At 36.5% G+C, this 16,022-nt stretch overlaps 1 protein-coding gene across 5 annotated transcripts in view; it reads left to right on the forward strand.

Annotated features, from left to right (window-relative positions):
* The window catches only part of ZDHHC14 (zinc finger DHHC-type palmitoyltransferase 14), a 134,164-nt gene that overhangs the window by 106,250 nt on the left and 11,892 nt on the right, over window positions 1-16,022 (forward strand). For all 5 annotated transcript variants that reach the window (XM_064708216.1, XM_064708219.1, XM_064708218.1 and 2 more), the window contains 3 exons: window positions 8,058-8,195; window positions 11,818-11,866; window positions 15,185-15,287. In XM_064708216.1, coding sequence (XP_064564286.1) covers window positions 8,058-8,195; window positions 11,818-11,866; window positions 15,185-15,287 — 290 coding nt within the window. The remainder of the gene's footprint in view (window positions 1-8,057; window positions 8,196-11,817; window positions 11,867-15,184; window positions 15,288-16,022) is intronic.

The following is a 16,022-nucleotide window of genomic DNA, read 5'->3' on the forward strand; positions in this document are numbered from 1 at the left end:
TCTGTGAATGTCAGTTGGAAGTTAGCCCCTCAAGGGTTTTGTGTACCATTATGTTGCTTAAGAATTACAAATGAGTTAAACATAATATGCATCTGAAAACAAGAGATTAAGACTTCAGGATAAAAGTAGCCAAACCAGACATAAATTCTGAGCTCAGGGTAGTTATTGCTGTGTCTTGACAAGAGGTTTTGATGGCACTATGTAGTGCTAGAAAGAAGGCAGTGGTTGGACTTGCTTCTGAAATGACCTAATGGCAGCTCTTCAATTTATTTTTGGTCATTGGAACATTGACTGTGTGATATCCTTTTTGTTGGGTTTTAATAAATAATTTTTGTTTTGTTTAATTTGATTTCTATGGTGAAAACTGAACAAGAAGCACATGGCTATATCTAAACAATATGGGTAATTAATTTCCAAAGCACACATAACACAGACAATGTAAGACAGTGAGAATTACCAGTGTGATCTGGGGACAAGCTTTTCCCTGTAGTTACTCCAGATATCCCCATCTTCCTGGCTAAAGAACACCAATCACTTCAAAAGCAGGCTGAGAGTGGCATTGTAACAGTTTGGCTTTTCTGACGCAGACAGTGTTTATGAGAACAATTTTCTCAGGACTTTGTAGTCCTTTATAATCAATGTGTTTGTCAGGACTTTGGTCTGCTTGGTTTTAATTCTGTTCTGTAGCACTCTTTCTTCATTATCTAATTATTTCCTTTCTTGCCATCACTTCCTTTTCATGGCCTTTGCTTATTTCCTTCCTTACATTTCCTGCAGTGAATAGAGTTTTCACTTCATTTTGAACCTGTTAAACCTTAGCTCCGGTTGTCTTAAAATTACCCTTTTGCTGAACAGCTAAAAGCACAAATTTGGCTGCTGTGACCGTTCTTTTCTTTTTCTTTCTTCTCTTATGTATTTTTCCCAGTTTTTACAGGTGAGAAATGGCTTGGATTCTTTTTGTTTGTGTGCCCCAAAAAGGTAGAACAAGAAGCTGCCGAATGGAGTACACACGAGCACTCTCAGAAGTGATGTATTATTTATGATTGTGCCATTTGTGAAATTAGATGTACTTTGGAAATTCAGGGAGCATGGCATGTGTGTCAGGGTTTCTAAATCCTAAGCCAGTGGACTGCAAAATATGTCAGTCTCTTTAAGAAAGAAAATCGTATTATAGGTTACTTAAGAGACGTTGTGGCTTATGCATTGGTCTTTGTATGAAAAAATGCAGAGATGATCAGAACATCTGACTCTGTAAATGATGTTGTAAACCTCAAGATGTCAAAGTAAATATTAAAGAGAGAAATTATCAGTTAAAAAAATTAGAAACCTAAGAAAATAAAACACATATTTACATTCAGTGCAGAATGGTTAAAATTCCAATAAAAAGACAGCAGTGGAAGTGTGTAAAAAAATGTGCTTTCCTGTAGAAAAGAGAAAAACTAATCTGTAAACTTTGTGAATGCTGTTACTTGGTGAGGACACGGTTTCCTCTAGGGACAAATTTGGGGTTTTAAAATCCCTTCCTCCACAGCTGGGTGTGTGTCAGGCCCTTGTGTGGGTATGTCAAGGGTGTATGTTCTCGAACGGGTACGTAAAGAGAGATTGTGAAGCGCTGAGGTCCTTCCTTCACTGTGCACTCTTTGTACCTCCCAAAGAGCAGCCATTCTGCTGCTGCCTTTGAAAATGTCACCATTAATGTGCATGCAGCCAAAGGAGTTTGTTAATTAGTAAATATTTATTGTTGGTGAGTGCAGTGAAGTCATCTATGTGACAATCCTGTTTAATTACTATGAGCTATCCTAGGGCAATGGCTGGATGTTTTGCTAATAAATCAATTGCTATTTTTATTTTGAAAATTAAGCATGTTTTATTTTCTTTTTGTGAATAGCAATGGTCTGCTAAAGTTGATTAGCATGCAAAAAGTTGTTATTGCAACTTATTTTCTTAAAACCCCACCCAACTAGCATAGCTCTCTGGAACAGTTTAAACAGTCATGAAAGTGAAATACATGTTAATAGCCCTTGTGTTTTTCTGATTGACTTTTTGTTGTAGATACCCATGCACATTATTAACTTTTTTCATTTATAGAGGCCCATCTTTACTGGTGTCACATTACTGTTTCAGTTTTTTTCAGTTTACATCACCTTGGAGAGATGAGTCCAGAATGTAATTTGAAGTAAACTTTTGGTATTTCCCAACATGAGGACCAGAAGATGCTTTCTTGCTGTTTGGTTTTCATGGGGTGTTTTGATTTGGAATCAGTGTATGAAAGTACTGAAGCTTGGTGATTTAAAGGATCCATTGTGCATTGTCCATAACAGATGTTCTAAAATAACATCAGGGTGCCTATAAATGTAATTTGCAATTGATCTTTTGTTATTCACTGCTTTTTTCATTTGGATTTCTACTCAGTTTTCATTCCACAAAAGTAACAGCAAAGGTATTGTCAGGGGAATGACTGTCAGGCAGGTGAATGGTGTGTTAATTAAATTGATTCAAGTATTTGATTGCTGTTGCCAGTTGATGGCAAATCCTATCAGTGGGGGTGGTTTTTAAAATACTATTTTAAAAATAATTTTCTAAGTAGGGGTGATTTCACACTGTGAAACTGAAGATCGGAGCTAAGGATAGTTGTTATGAATATGCTGTGATTGTTGGATATAAATTTTTTTGTTATGTTAAATGATCAGATATTGAACTGACTTTAACGAACTTAATTTAGTGATTATATTTGCTTTTCTGCCTGTGTGCATCACTTTCAGCAGTTGGGATTGGACTGCTTTATCTTAGAAGAAAATAAATACTCTTTGTAATAAAACATATTTCTTATGTGGATTTCTAAAAACCTCATTTATCTTCTTAAACATTTCAAAGAGCAGTCAAATTCTGAAGGCACTATTTGTTGTACAAAATGTGAAGTCAAGAAGTCTGAATAGATGTGATCATATCATGATGTCATAGTCCTTCAAAAAGCTTTAATTGTCACCATTATAAATACATGCAGATGTGTCAGTCTCTCTACATAATTACTCAGTGTGAGTCCTTGACAATGAACATTGTAGTTCTGTGTTGTACTACTGCTACTATCAAAGTAATTTTGAGTCGTCCTGACCCAGTTGGTTGAGCTGTAATGTGACTTCTTACTGATGCAGGATTTGCATAGTGGGCTCTTGACTCTTTCCAATCATGAGATATATGTTTGCATGTTTTAAATAAAGATAGTAACATTCAGGGACGCCTTAGGTTTGTGCCTTTGTCCTACAATCCTTTACTTGCACAGGGTGGAAAAATTACCAAGTGAATTCTGACTTTTGCTCACTGGAATCTCCTGGTAACCTGACCTAGATATTTTTCCACCTGTCGACTTCTTGTCTTTGAGTCCTAACTTCACATTGAGCTTTAGAAAATGTGTGTCGGTGTGCAGAGATCCAGTTGAGCAAAGAAAAAAGGAAACAGTTAATAAATACTGCAAAGTGAAGGGACAAGCTGGCCTACAAGTGTTCCATTTAAAAATGCTTTTGCATTCCTTGTAAATTATTAGGCTTTCATTAAATGTTTTGAAAAGGGAAGGAAAGCATTTGGGTCATTTTGTGCACGATTTCCTGGAGTGTAGTGAATGAAAAATGGAAGCAGAACATTTAAGTATTTAGGAGTCTACATGCTGTGCTGTGGAAAAGTAGAGATTTGACTCTTTGGTTCTGAGCAGCAAGGAGCGTGCTTTGGTGCGGCTTCTGAAGGAAGCGCTGCATGTGTAAGGCCTTTGCTCAGTAAAATGGGGAATGTTCTCAGTTTGGCTTTTATCTGAGATATCCAACAGTTAGTGTTTCTTATGCAAGTTTTAAATATAAATGTTTCAGGGAAGGTAAAAAATGGGGAATGTATGAAGTAGAATGTTTTCTGTTACACAGTTAGCATAGATTATTAGGTGAGTGTTCATCAGACCACTTGGGTGAGTGTTAATGAGAACACTGAGTCCTGCTGACAGCTTGCTGCTTCCAAAGGGATTTGAATGTCCTCCTCTTTATTTCTTTTTTCCTTATTTCCATGATTCTCTTGTTTGTGCCTGTTCACAGACCATTTGGTAACACAGCCATTGAGTGAGTTTTTCCCACTCATCAGTGAGCAAAATAATTCCTTTTTTCTTTTTCTTTCCTGATAGTCCAGGGAACTGAATTGATTCATCATCAGCTTAAAAAGAAGACAGTGGGATGAAGTGGCAGGAAGAGGCAGCATTTGACCATCTCTTTCACTGCTGCTATGGTTTTGGATTGGCTCAGTTATTTTGTGAAGCTTCATCCTTTGGATTTAGTTATGGGGGTGCTGGCTATCCTCGGAAGTTATTATTTAAGTTCAAATATGATGATCACTTGGGAAAGAGTAATGAAATACTGCTTGTTACTGTTACTTACAGTAACAGTTACAGAAATTTCAGTTCCTGAAATCTCTTACCTTTTGGGTTTTTGGGACTTGTACAGCAGTGTTTATAGTCTGTTTACTCTTGTCTTCTTTTCATTGAAGCTTTACCTTATAAACTCTTCACACTTTTTTTCAGTCTTTTTTTATTTTCTTCAGGTTTTGATCTCAGACCCTGAAAAATTAATCAAAACTGGATTTCTCCTGCAGTTGTGATAAGTGCTAACCTGTAGTAAGGTTGGTGTCACAGCTAGGCTGAATTAACACATAGCTGCTTCTGAAGGTGTTGTTTCATTCCTTCTCTAGCAGTGTGTTCTCAGTGCTTCACCTTGGTGTTTGTCTGATGAGGTGATCTGAGGAGATAGGCCAAAGAAAGCCATGGTTTTAGGCTCATCTGGCTCTGTCAACCTGCTCCCTGTAGGGTAAAATGAACATCAGGCTTGGCCCAAGAATGGAGAGCCATGAACACACAGGCAAGAACCTTCACAGAGCTGCTGAAATGGTAGAGACTAGGCCATCTGTTCTGTCACTAGTTCTTGATCAGGTAGATGCAAGATACAGCTGTAACATCAAGAAGGCAAATATCTTGCTGCTTTTGTTTGAATTGGGGTGTAGGAGGATGATATATCACAATGTTTCTGTCCATAGAGTGCTTCAGCTTTCTTCTTCCCTCATTATGAGTTCTAATATGCTTATGCTAACAAGAGTTTGTTACCAATGTTTTGTCTGTTTGCCTCAAATATTTTTACACTGACCTTGCCACAAATGTTTGTTTGAATACAGTAGTATGTTAACTAACCAGAACTGCATTCCTGAACTTATAACAGTCTGTTCTTCACAATAAATTGCATTTCTATTTGCTCTGCATTTTAAGTTAATGAGGGCTGGAATTCCAGTTTTTCTCAGCATCAGTAGTTTTTCATTTCTCAATGAAGTTGTCTCAGTTTTGCTGCCAACATTGTCCAAGTAGAGATGTCAGAGCTTCCTTTACAAAATCATTGGTTGTTCAGTTGTCAAGCATCTGGAATGCTGGAGGTGAACCTTAAGACACTGTGTTACTTCTTCATTAATACTTACTATTAAGTCGTGTGTTCTTCTAAGGAAGAAGAAACAGCTCCAGATTTAATAGATTTTATATTTCTTAACAGCATTAGAAGTTTCTGCTTAGCATTTGCCTCTTCATTTTGCCAGCGTTAGCAATTTTCTCCTGCATTAATAACCATGCAGAGCAGCTCACAAGCTGTAAGGCTGTTATCTTTAAATTGCATTTACATATTTGTACTCTGCTGAGTAGAATGTCTTGCCTTTTAATATACTGGTGTGTGGCACATGTCACATGGCTTTCTATCTTCTGACTGAGGAAAAAGAGACCAAATTTATATAAATAAGATTCATGTAAACCCTCTAATATGCCTCTTTTTTCATTAGAGTTGATTTCAGTTTAATACTATAGTAGTGGTTTTTGCATCCATCCTTTTTGGTCCATTCCTCCTTTGTAAATATCTTAGGTAGTTACTTAACTTCACAATAATTAGTAAGGTATTATTGAGATAGCTGAGCTTTGCAGTTCACCAGGAAAGTTTGAAGATGGAAATTCAAGAGGACTGACGAATAGGTTAAAAACACTGAGTCAGTCCTCAGTAAGGAGTGTGTGTATGTATGGGATCATGAGTTTATAGATGGAGGGGTTGTATGTATGTGCATGGCTTTTGTCTGCATTTATCTGAATCCATCAAATAGATGCCTGCATATATCTCAGTGATATTTTATGGCTAGAAACAGCTTAATGTCTGTTTTTATTTTATAATTCATTTCCCTACTGGGTCAGCATAGAGGAGACTGAATCTAAGTATACAGAATTAATCTTCCGAGACACGTAATGTATTTTTTTGGCAGTAGGTTACAAAAATACCCTAGGATTCTGCTTTTTAAAATGTCTCTGTAGCTGTGTTTCTTTGTGGTGTTGTTTGCTTGTGAGTTGGATGTATGAATGAATTTAAATGAAGTAGAGTGTTTATCAGAATATGAGGGCTCATTTAGGAGCACAGATTTAAAGACAAGCACTTTTAAAATGCAATATCAATTCATTTTGGGAATACAACTGTAGTGCACTGAGAAAAGGTAACATCACCTACTCAGAGTATTTAGTACTTGATATTCTCAGCAGTATTCCCTCAATCACAGTGTTATGAAGCCTTATCCTAAAAAAGTTCAGTAACTTCACCTTGAATAGCCCTGTTGGAATTTGAAACAGATTTATGGCAGAAACATGTGGTCCAAACAGCTGTCACGCAAAACCATTTTTAAAAAAGCCCCTGAAAGTCTGGTAGACTCAGAAATCTGTTGTGCATGTTGTTTTGACTTTTTAATAACAAAGATAATACTAAATACATCCTTCAAGAGAAACCTCTAATATATGCCTTTAACGTAAATCCACAACTAAAATAAGCTGGTGTACTTGGTCAGATGGGCCTTTCTAACACAGGGCTTAAAGGACTTTGCATTTATAGCTTGCCTTTCCTGTGGAATTACAAATAGTTTGATAGTACGTCAGTGGAGGCATAAAAATCACAGAAAACAAACCAGGATTTGGACAAGGATCAGAGAGTGAAAGAAAGAGTCAGCATGAATGCATCTGTCTTATGGTTTTGGATTTGATTAAAAAAGCCTTAAAATTCTGTCAGTGTAATCTCTCCAAAGTAAAGTTAGGAAATGCAAGTTTGTTTCCTGGCAATAGTTGTTTCATTACCCAACATACTATACCTGGAGGGTGGCTCCAGGCTGCCTGGGGTGAAGCAGAGGAAGCCATTCCCTCTGCTCCTTCCCAGCACTGAAGCATTTCCCCCATGTTGGGAACACTGTTTCTGATCCACCCTGGCCTTTCCTACCTTATGAATGATTTCTCTCAGAGAGGTAAAGATAAAAGTTTTCACTTAGTAAAAAGGGCACAGAGTCTATAGTGCAAAGGGCAACAGAGCATGCAGATTACCTGTTTTTATGTGATGTATTTAAATTTTATCATTTGAAAAATGTTTGATGTGAATGATTCTGCTATTTTTAATGATCTTGTATGACAGCATCAACTCCAAGTGGAAAAATAGGTGGTCTAGAATGAAGAATGTCTTGAACGAAGCAATAAAAGGAAGTGGGAAGGTGTAAATATTTCATGCTCCAAATGGATGGATGATATGATAGTAGGCATAAGTCAGAGGTGTCATCATGACAGATGTAAAGAAAAGAACCTCAGAAATTCCAATTTTGAGTAGAAGATGAACTGAAGAAAAAAAAACCACCTTGTTTTGAAAAAAATCAAATACAACTGAGTTGCTAATGCTCCGTGTGACAGTGGATAAATACGTGTTTGCTGGTCTGACTGCACAATTTGTCACAATAAGGCTGTTAGTTTAACAGGAACTCACCTCAGCCATGCTTTAATTTCTTTAAAAACTGTAAGGTTTCATTCAAGTACTCCTTTTTTTTCTTTTCTATTTTTTGTTCCTTTCTAAATAAGAACTTCTCTGTGGCTACTTTGCAAATGCCAGGTTAATCATGAGTTTTAATATAGAATTCAGAGAGCATTTTTTTGAATAAACAGCATTTTATTAATTGTTTTCCATTTTTTTTTCTTCTGCCTCTCATTTCAGAACGGTTTGATCACCACTGTCCCTGGGTAGGCAACTGTGTGGGGAAAAGAAACTACAGATTTTTTTATATGTTTATTTTATCTCTGTCCTTTCTGACAGTCTTTATATTTGCATTCGTTATCACCCACGTCATCCTTCGTAAGTATGCTGGTGAAATCAGATTACGTATGTAGCCATTTGCTTGAGTTTTTTAAGTTAATATTTTGATCATTCAGGGTTTATTTCTTTATTTGTTTGTTTGTTTATTTGCCTTTTCTCTGAAGCTTCACAATCCCCAGTGAGTCCCATTCTGGTCTATAGTAGGCACTGCTCATAGTAGTCATTGGCCTGGCACTGGCTTTACCTTAATGCAGTCTTAATTTTTTTTTCCCTTTTATGGATGATGAATTGGAAAAGTATCACATATACTGTATGTTTAAGTATACAGGTAGTATCATTTACCTAAAGAGCTTCCATATGCTTTTTTACTGTAAGCATGGGTCACTTGCCATCCAGACAAAGAGGTAAATTACTAGAAAATAGATTGGAGCTATATTTTTTGTAGTTTGCTGTTTAGTTTATACCATTCTCAACCCTATTTTTAACATTTTTTTCATTTGCATAGACATTCTGAGAATAACCAATTCATAATAGAGTGAATCAGAAATATTAATGAGTTTGAGACTGATTTTTATTTGTATTCTGGGTTGTGTTTGGGGTCAGAACTCTTTTGGGTACTGTCTTTTGTTTCCATACCCCTAACTAATTTTGCTAGCTCCTATACAATGATGATGGTGACATTTATGGTGACAGGTTGCATGACTTGTCTTTAAACACCTTTTGTGTGTTGGGTTTTTAACCCATTATCGCTAGAAGAGTGTTCTGTATTTTTCACTTATTATGTAGGATATTGCCCTAAAGAGTGTTTCTTTAACCATTTTGGAACTGTAATCTGTTTATTCCTTTGTATTCTGTATTGCAACAGAAACCTGATAGAAATAATAATTTCAGTATATAACACATTTATAAAGCTATCTTGATAATGATAATATACAGAGAATGTTTTACTGGAAAAAAAAAAGTCAGATTGTACTCTGTTTCTGAAATTGTTTACAGCATGCAGGAAAAAGTTGTGTTTTAAAGAGCAGAATTCCTGTTCTTACTCATTCTTTGCAAAACTATGATGCAAGCACTGAGAGGCCCTTCTATAGCTCAGAAATCTAGTTCATAGGCTAGAACTGGCATATGTGATTTTGAGGGAGTCTGAATGAACAACTTGTTTACACTACCAGATACAGCATTTCTAATACCAGTTGGGAAGAGCAGACATAAGATGTATATGTTGTTTAAAAACGGAAAATTACTGGAAAAAGAACACTTGCCATTATACTTAAGTGCTTGTTATTTATCTGGGCATACATGAGTATATGCATGCACCTTTTAAGAAGAAAGACACATGGATTTTCATGCAATCTTTGCTAGTGTTCAGTAGTTGAAAACATTCCTAGTCTGACAACGTAAAGCTATTTTTGACACTAACCTACCTTCATTTCAAAGGACTTCAGTGCTTTTTCTTAAGTTTTCAGTATATGAGTTATCAATATATTGTCAATATTTCCTGTTACGTATGTTAGGTAGGTTTACCTAGTGGGTTTTAAATTTATAGCGTCCAATCCTAACTCTTGAGTATGATTTAGGCAAAGAGCTGAGTAATTAATTGTGCCTCTGTGTGATCGAGAAGCACTTGAGCATTGTGTAGGTGTTACAGATTATGTATAGTAAATGTTAAATGCTGAATTGCCTGTCAGCTGGAAAATATTCTTGCCATGGAGGTTCATCTACCTAGAATGAGACAAGAAGAAACATGCTTAAGCTCTAAAGATTGGTCAGTCCTCAAAGGCAATGGGAGCAGGTATACATGTGATTAGTTCCTTGATGTTTAATTGATGTACTGGAACTTCAAGCCCAGCATTCAAATTTGTCTGCTATAGTCTTGACAGTGTCCAAAAAAGAGTTCTTTACAAATAAGGTCTTCTTAACACTCCACTCTTTGTGCCTACCATACCTCTAGAAGTCCTCCTGTCCATCTTTCTAATAATTACCACTCAGCAATTTGTGTTCTGGTTTGTAGCTCTTCAGTTCTTTAGCTGATGCTAACCATTAGGCTGGGTTCTCAGTTCCTGAATCTGAACCTTTGCTCTCAGCATAGACTGCTTTTTGTTAGCGTGGCTGAAGGAAGTCTTGGTTTTCAGACCTCAGACTGTGACCTTCCTACAGTATTTCAAAGTCATACATAAGTCCTGGCAAAATTATTTTAATGCCTCTTGATTCAGACAAATTTTTAAAGTTTCTACATTTTTTTATAATGCATCTTGCAAGCTGGCATTTTACAGATTTTGGTGGGCCTAAGTGGTGATGAGATACAAGATACGTATTTTTGTTTTCTGTGGCCTTCTGAGGCATACATTGGAAATTTGTTCTTTCTAGGTTTAAGAATATGTGCACATAACATTGCTGAAGATAATAAAACTAGTTTGTAAATCAGTTGTTTTTAAAGATAGTGCCTTGCAAGATTTTCTTCCCTCTCTGCAAGTTGAACACATTTCCAGTAGTGGTATCTGTATTTCCAGTTACTCATCTCTCTTGGAGACATCAGTATTTCACCTCTTTGTTGCAGTGAGCAGCCTTCCTTCCCCTTCTGATGTTTTGGGCACTGCTTGGAAAAGTGTGACTAGCAGCAGGGTATGGAAATCACATCTATCTGCTGCCATTGCCATTAAGGATGCTAAAAATAGTAAAGAGGCAGAGAAAGTTCCATTAGTCTTGTACCTTGAGACTAAGAATCAATTATAATGAGTCTGAAAAGGCTCAGAAATACAAGGTAAGTAACTTTGCACTTGGAACAGTAAACAGTAAAACTGACCAGATAGGTCTAGAGAATTATTCATATATTTCTTTATTCTTGTCAAGACAAGATTCTTCTCTCCATACAGATCTTCAGATTAATTTAGCTAAGTGGAAAATTTTTGCTCTGGGGAAAACTTTCAGCCTGATGCATTTAAATCATTTATGTTATACAGTAAAGTTCAAACTGTGTGCCAGTAGCTATGTCACATTAAGTCAGTTTCTACAACAAATTCACTTGTTGCAATTGTGAAATCACGCTAATTGATTAATATCTCATGGTTGTGGAACCCAAGTGCTTTTTTACTTTGCATGCTTCTACATTTCTAGTTGATGGGCTCATGCTTCTTTTGAGCTGTTTTCAGCTACTTGATTGTCTTTTATTTGCCCAGAGGCAATAGTAACCTATTAGAAAAATCTTCTGTGTAGGTGCAGTAGGAGCAGAATTATAAATAAGAGAGCTTTGCTTCCAAAGCAAAGAATGGAAAGCTGGGAATCTGAGTTTATAGAATAAATTTTCTAAGGCCAAAAGTTACTTTGAAAAACGGTATTTCAAAACAAAACAGGCGGTTATAATTCTTGTTTCCATATTAGGTCTGAAAAGAACAAGGGTAATCAGAAGTCTTGTTCATGGGAAAGTATGTGTACATCAATTTAGTATGACTGAGAAAATATTCTGCCGATGCTAAACCTGAAAAGTTGCTCAAGGGCTTTTTTGATGTTGTTGCTGCTGAGCAACATATTCTCAGATTCATATTAGTAAATCTATTCTATGATTATTCGGTTATCTTAAAATGTTAATGATTTTAACTATAGTAAAAACTGCCCATAGTCCAGTTTCTTACTTGGCTGGTAATTCTGGGTTCTATTTCTACAGGTTCTCAACAAACAGGGTTCCTCAATGCTCTGAAGGACAGTCCTGCAAGATATCCTTTCACTGAAACATATTGTAGATTTTGTTGCAAAATAACATCTGAGATAGTTTTGCTTGTTTTCTTGCCATTGTTGAATGTGTGCTTTTAAACTTTATCAGTTAATGATTTAATCACTTCCTACACAATAGGATTTCTTGCCACATGTTGGAGGTAGGAAAGACACTATAGCCTGGGGTGGTTTTTATTCTTCATGTTTTGCAGAGCAGTGCTCTTGACAAAGATCTGTAGTTTCCATGTTCATTAAATGTGCTTCATATTTTGTGGTGGAATTCATAAATACATTTTGCACTATACACATGCTGTGGTTTCACTAAAAATATTCAAGAATTGTTCTGCTTTTACAACTGAAGGTATCCAAAATGGCTGATTATTTTCAGGATAGAAAATGTAGATTTTGGAACAGAAACAACATGCTTGCCTTGAAGAACTCAGTTTCTGAAACTGTTCTTTATGTTTTTAGAGAAGTCATTTTCCAATAGCAACTTGCATTAAGTTGCATAGCAGTGTGTAACTTGCATACACAGGGACTACAATTATTCAGGCTGGAAAAGACAAAGCTCTGGGGAGATTCCATTGTGGTCTGTCAGTATATAAAGAAGTCTCATAAGAAAAACAGAGAGACTTCTTAGCAGAGCCTGTAGTGACAGAACAAGGCTTTAAGCTGAAAGAGAGCAGGTGTAGATGGCCATAACAAAGTTTCTGCAATGGGAGTGGTGAGATATGTGAACAGGTTACCCAGAGGTTTGGCTGATGCCCCATCTGGTCCCTTCCAACCCAAGCCATTCCGTGGTTCTATTCTGTAAATGCTCCATGCACTATTTATCACTTCATAGGAGCCTTCTGTATATTTTCTACTCAGTGAGATTGGAGCCAGAAAGCAGCTAACATAATGAAAAAATGGGAAACTGATGAAACCACTGGTTAGTTTCTCTACAGACAGTAAGCTTCCCATTGCTTATGTACATGTTTTGAATGATTGCTGTCTGATTAAACAGGGAAGACACTATAAAGACACTCTCACAAAGACACTATAAAAAGTATTCTTTCCCATTTGTCCATTGTGCCTCACACAGTTTGCTTTTCCACACAAAGGTAGGAAAAAAAAAACCTGTTGTTCATAGTTGTGCACCTCTTTCCAGGTAATTTTCCCAAGTGTCAAATTTTGCAGATACATTTTTTGTGTGCTTGTCCTCATCAGGTAGAATCACTGAGCTGTAATCTCCCTTTTTAAGCACAGCCATGTTCAGATTTTTTTGCACAAATAATTTTAAAAAGCACAAACAAACAGTCCTAAATAGAACAACAGTAGCTTCCATATAAAATAATTACAATCAATTTTTGCAAAAGATAATTCTTTCAAACTATTTTCAAACTGAGAATAGCTTTCAGTTTTCTTTAAATCAAAAGAGAATGGCCTATGCATTTGAGAATTTTTGTACAGGAACAATAGCCTGGAATTCATAATTTTTGTTCAGAGATGTGCAGCTTTAAAAGGCTTAGTAGCACATCTTGCAGAAATGCCTGGCTTCATAATGATATGTTGGACAATTTAAAAGCTTGGTTACAGTTAACAGCAGCAAAAAATTAAATTGTCCAAATAGTATTGGGAATGCTAGTTTGGAGCCAGTCAATTCAGGCACAGAGACTGTGGCCATTTAAATCTTGCTAACAACCCTGTGTGAGATACTAAGGGAAAATTATACTGTATGATGCTAGTAAAATACTATACCATAATATACTACAAGGCTGTACTTTGTTGAGAATACATTGCTTTTTTGTGTTTGTAATGGACTTAGGTTGAATTAGTGGATTCTGGTTAATTTGATGTAAACTACCCCTGCTGTTCTTGTTTTTGGATCATTGTGTGGGGAACTGAAAAGTGTCCCTTTTCTATGGGGAACTGAAAGAGGTCTTGAACTGAAAGGAATTCCCTTTTTTTTCCCCCAGCACAAATTATGACATGGAGGGAAGAACACACTTTTCAGTACCTTTTTGAGTGTAATTGTGATGAGGAACATCCTGTTGGTGATATGTTCAGGTTGCAGGGACCTGTTTTCCCTCTAAGGTTCTTCTTTTCTGACCTGGTGAATCTTTCTCCTGGTGTGTAGATTCTACCTAACAGTGCTCATCTGCAGCCTTCTTTACTATTCTACTCTTTCAAAGCCCAGTCTGTATTGTGCATGATGTTTTGGGCTGTTTCCTTCTTTTACACGTTTTGGAACCCTCTGCCAAGAGTCTGTTTCCTTACCCATGGTCCCTCGTACTCGTTGCTTTAGCTGTGGCTGTTGCAGAGTCAGAGTTCCTGTCTTGTGCTGGTTTGCCATCACACAGCCTGAGGAGGAGATGAGGGGCAGAGCAGTGAACCTGCAGCTCAGCACTGCTTTTGCAGCAGAGCTGCTCAGAATGCCAATGGCTCTTTTCTGCCTTTAAACCACTCTGATTGAAGTAGGTCCTAGGGAAGATTGTACAAACTCCTGAGGTATCTCCCAGTTCATTAGGGGTGAGCAGCTGTGCAATACAAAACTCTTCACTTTTAACTAATGTTAGGATTTTTTTATTGCAAGTATTTATGTCCATCCATGCCATTTCCAAGCCATGTCTCTGTGTAATGGTCAGGAGCTGTCATATTTTTCTTCTATTGGTAGGTTCAGTAATAAGGATGTATTTTCTGTGTTCTAAGGCTATGTCCTTGTGCTGGAAAATTTTGAGTTGACGTTGTCTTGGAAACTGACTTCACTAAAGGTTGATATGGTTAATATACAGATTATTTTTATCCTATTCTTCTCTCATCATTTTGTTCCTAGTGATGAATTATAGGTATTTTTCTGGGAACCCAACCCTCTTCTTCTGTTGAATCATGTTTCCTTAAAAAAATCCCAAAAATATTGAAGCATTATAGAAAACAGCATTCTCAAAGTAGATGTATTCTGAGTTCATGGCTGTTTTGTGTAAGTAAATAAATAAAAGCTGTAGAAGAAAGCCTTCTACAGAAAGTTTGGAAAGGTCCTCTTTATGCTTGATTCTATAAAGTTTAGAAGCAACTGTATTGTCTTAGTTTTGAGCTAATGACTCTGGGCATTGCACCTCACCGCAGCAGCCTGCTGGTGGGACACGCGCTGCTCACCGTGTTTGGCAGGGGTGGTGCTGTGTCTGGCCTAGGCAGATGCCCAGAGTTTCTTTTCTGCTGACCTCTTTGAAGTACTCCAGAGATCTCAAAGGACTTGTGGGCTACTCTGTATTTTGTGATTTTAACTACTTGTTATTGGATTTTTTTTCCCATTTGTGTATATTTCCTTGACTTCTAATTACTGTGCTGGAAGCTGTGGTATGTTTTTTCTCAGTATGGTCCATTGTTGGCCTCTCAGGTTTTCATACGTATTTGATCAGCTCCAATCAAACAACAAATGAAGATGTAAGTTTGTAGTATATTTCTACATATGTATTTCTAAATAATGAGGAGGTTTTTCTCAAGTCAGACATGTCTGCATCATTTTGTGAATACCTCAGTAGGAAAGAGAAAGAATTAATATAGTCCTGCTTGATTCAAAAGATCAGATAAAATCTTTTTGACTATGTTTGTTGTGGTTTGAAGATGTGATCATTATACACATACTATGTCCATTATGGTTTATGCATGTAGGATCTCTGTCTTGAAATAGGAAAATACAGGAGGGAGGAGACAAGCAATTATATTTTATGCAGTAGGAGATTAGCAAGTACTTTTCAGTATCTCCTTTTCGCTGGGAGTTGTAAATAGTCTTTAACATAAAAATTGCTTACTGTGAAACTTGAAAAATGTGTTGAATTCTCTAAACAAAAATTTCATCCTTTATTTTATCTTGCCTCTGAAACTTTTTTTGCCATTCTGAGGTCCAAAACCTCTGGCAAGGAGTGTATAATCAATTTAAAGATCAACTTTCTCATTTCTACAGCTGTGTATTTTGCATATAGGATTCCTTTTTTTTTGCTATTGAATTATGTTTAACTGTGGAGTCTTCATGTGTCCTTCCCTAACTAAAAGGAAAAATTTTTAATGAATGAAAGGAGTACATAAAATTAGCTAGGGAGCTAATGGAAATTTAATAAGTGATCTAACAAAGCACTGCAACTTTAAGTTATTTTATTGTAATTTCCTATTGTACCTTTT

The sequence above is a fragment of the Zonotrichia leucophrys genome, chromosome 3, assembly GCF_028769735.1.
Source record: "Zonotrichia leucophrys gambelii isolate GWCS_2022_RI chromosome 3, RI_Zleu_2.0, whole genome shotgun sequence".
NCBI classification, from domain to species: Eukaryota; Metazoa; Chordata; class Aves; order Passeriformes; family Passerellidae; genus Zonotrichia; species Zonotrichia leucophrys.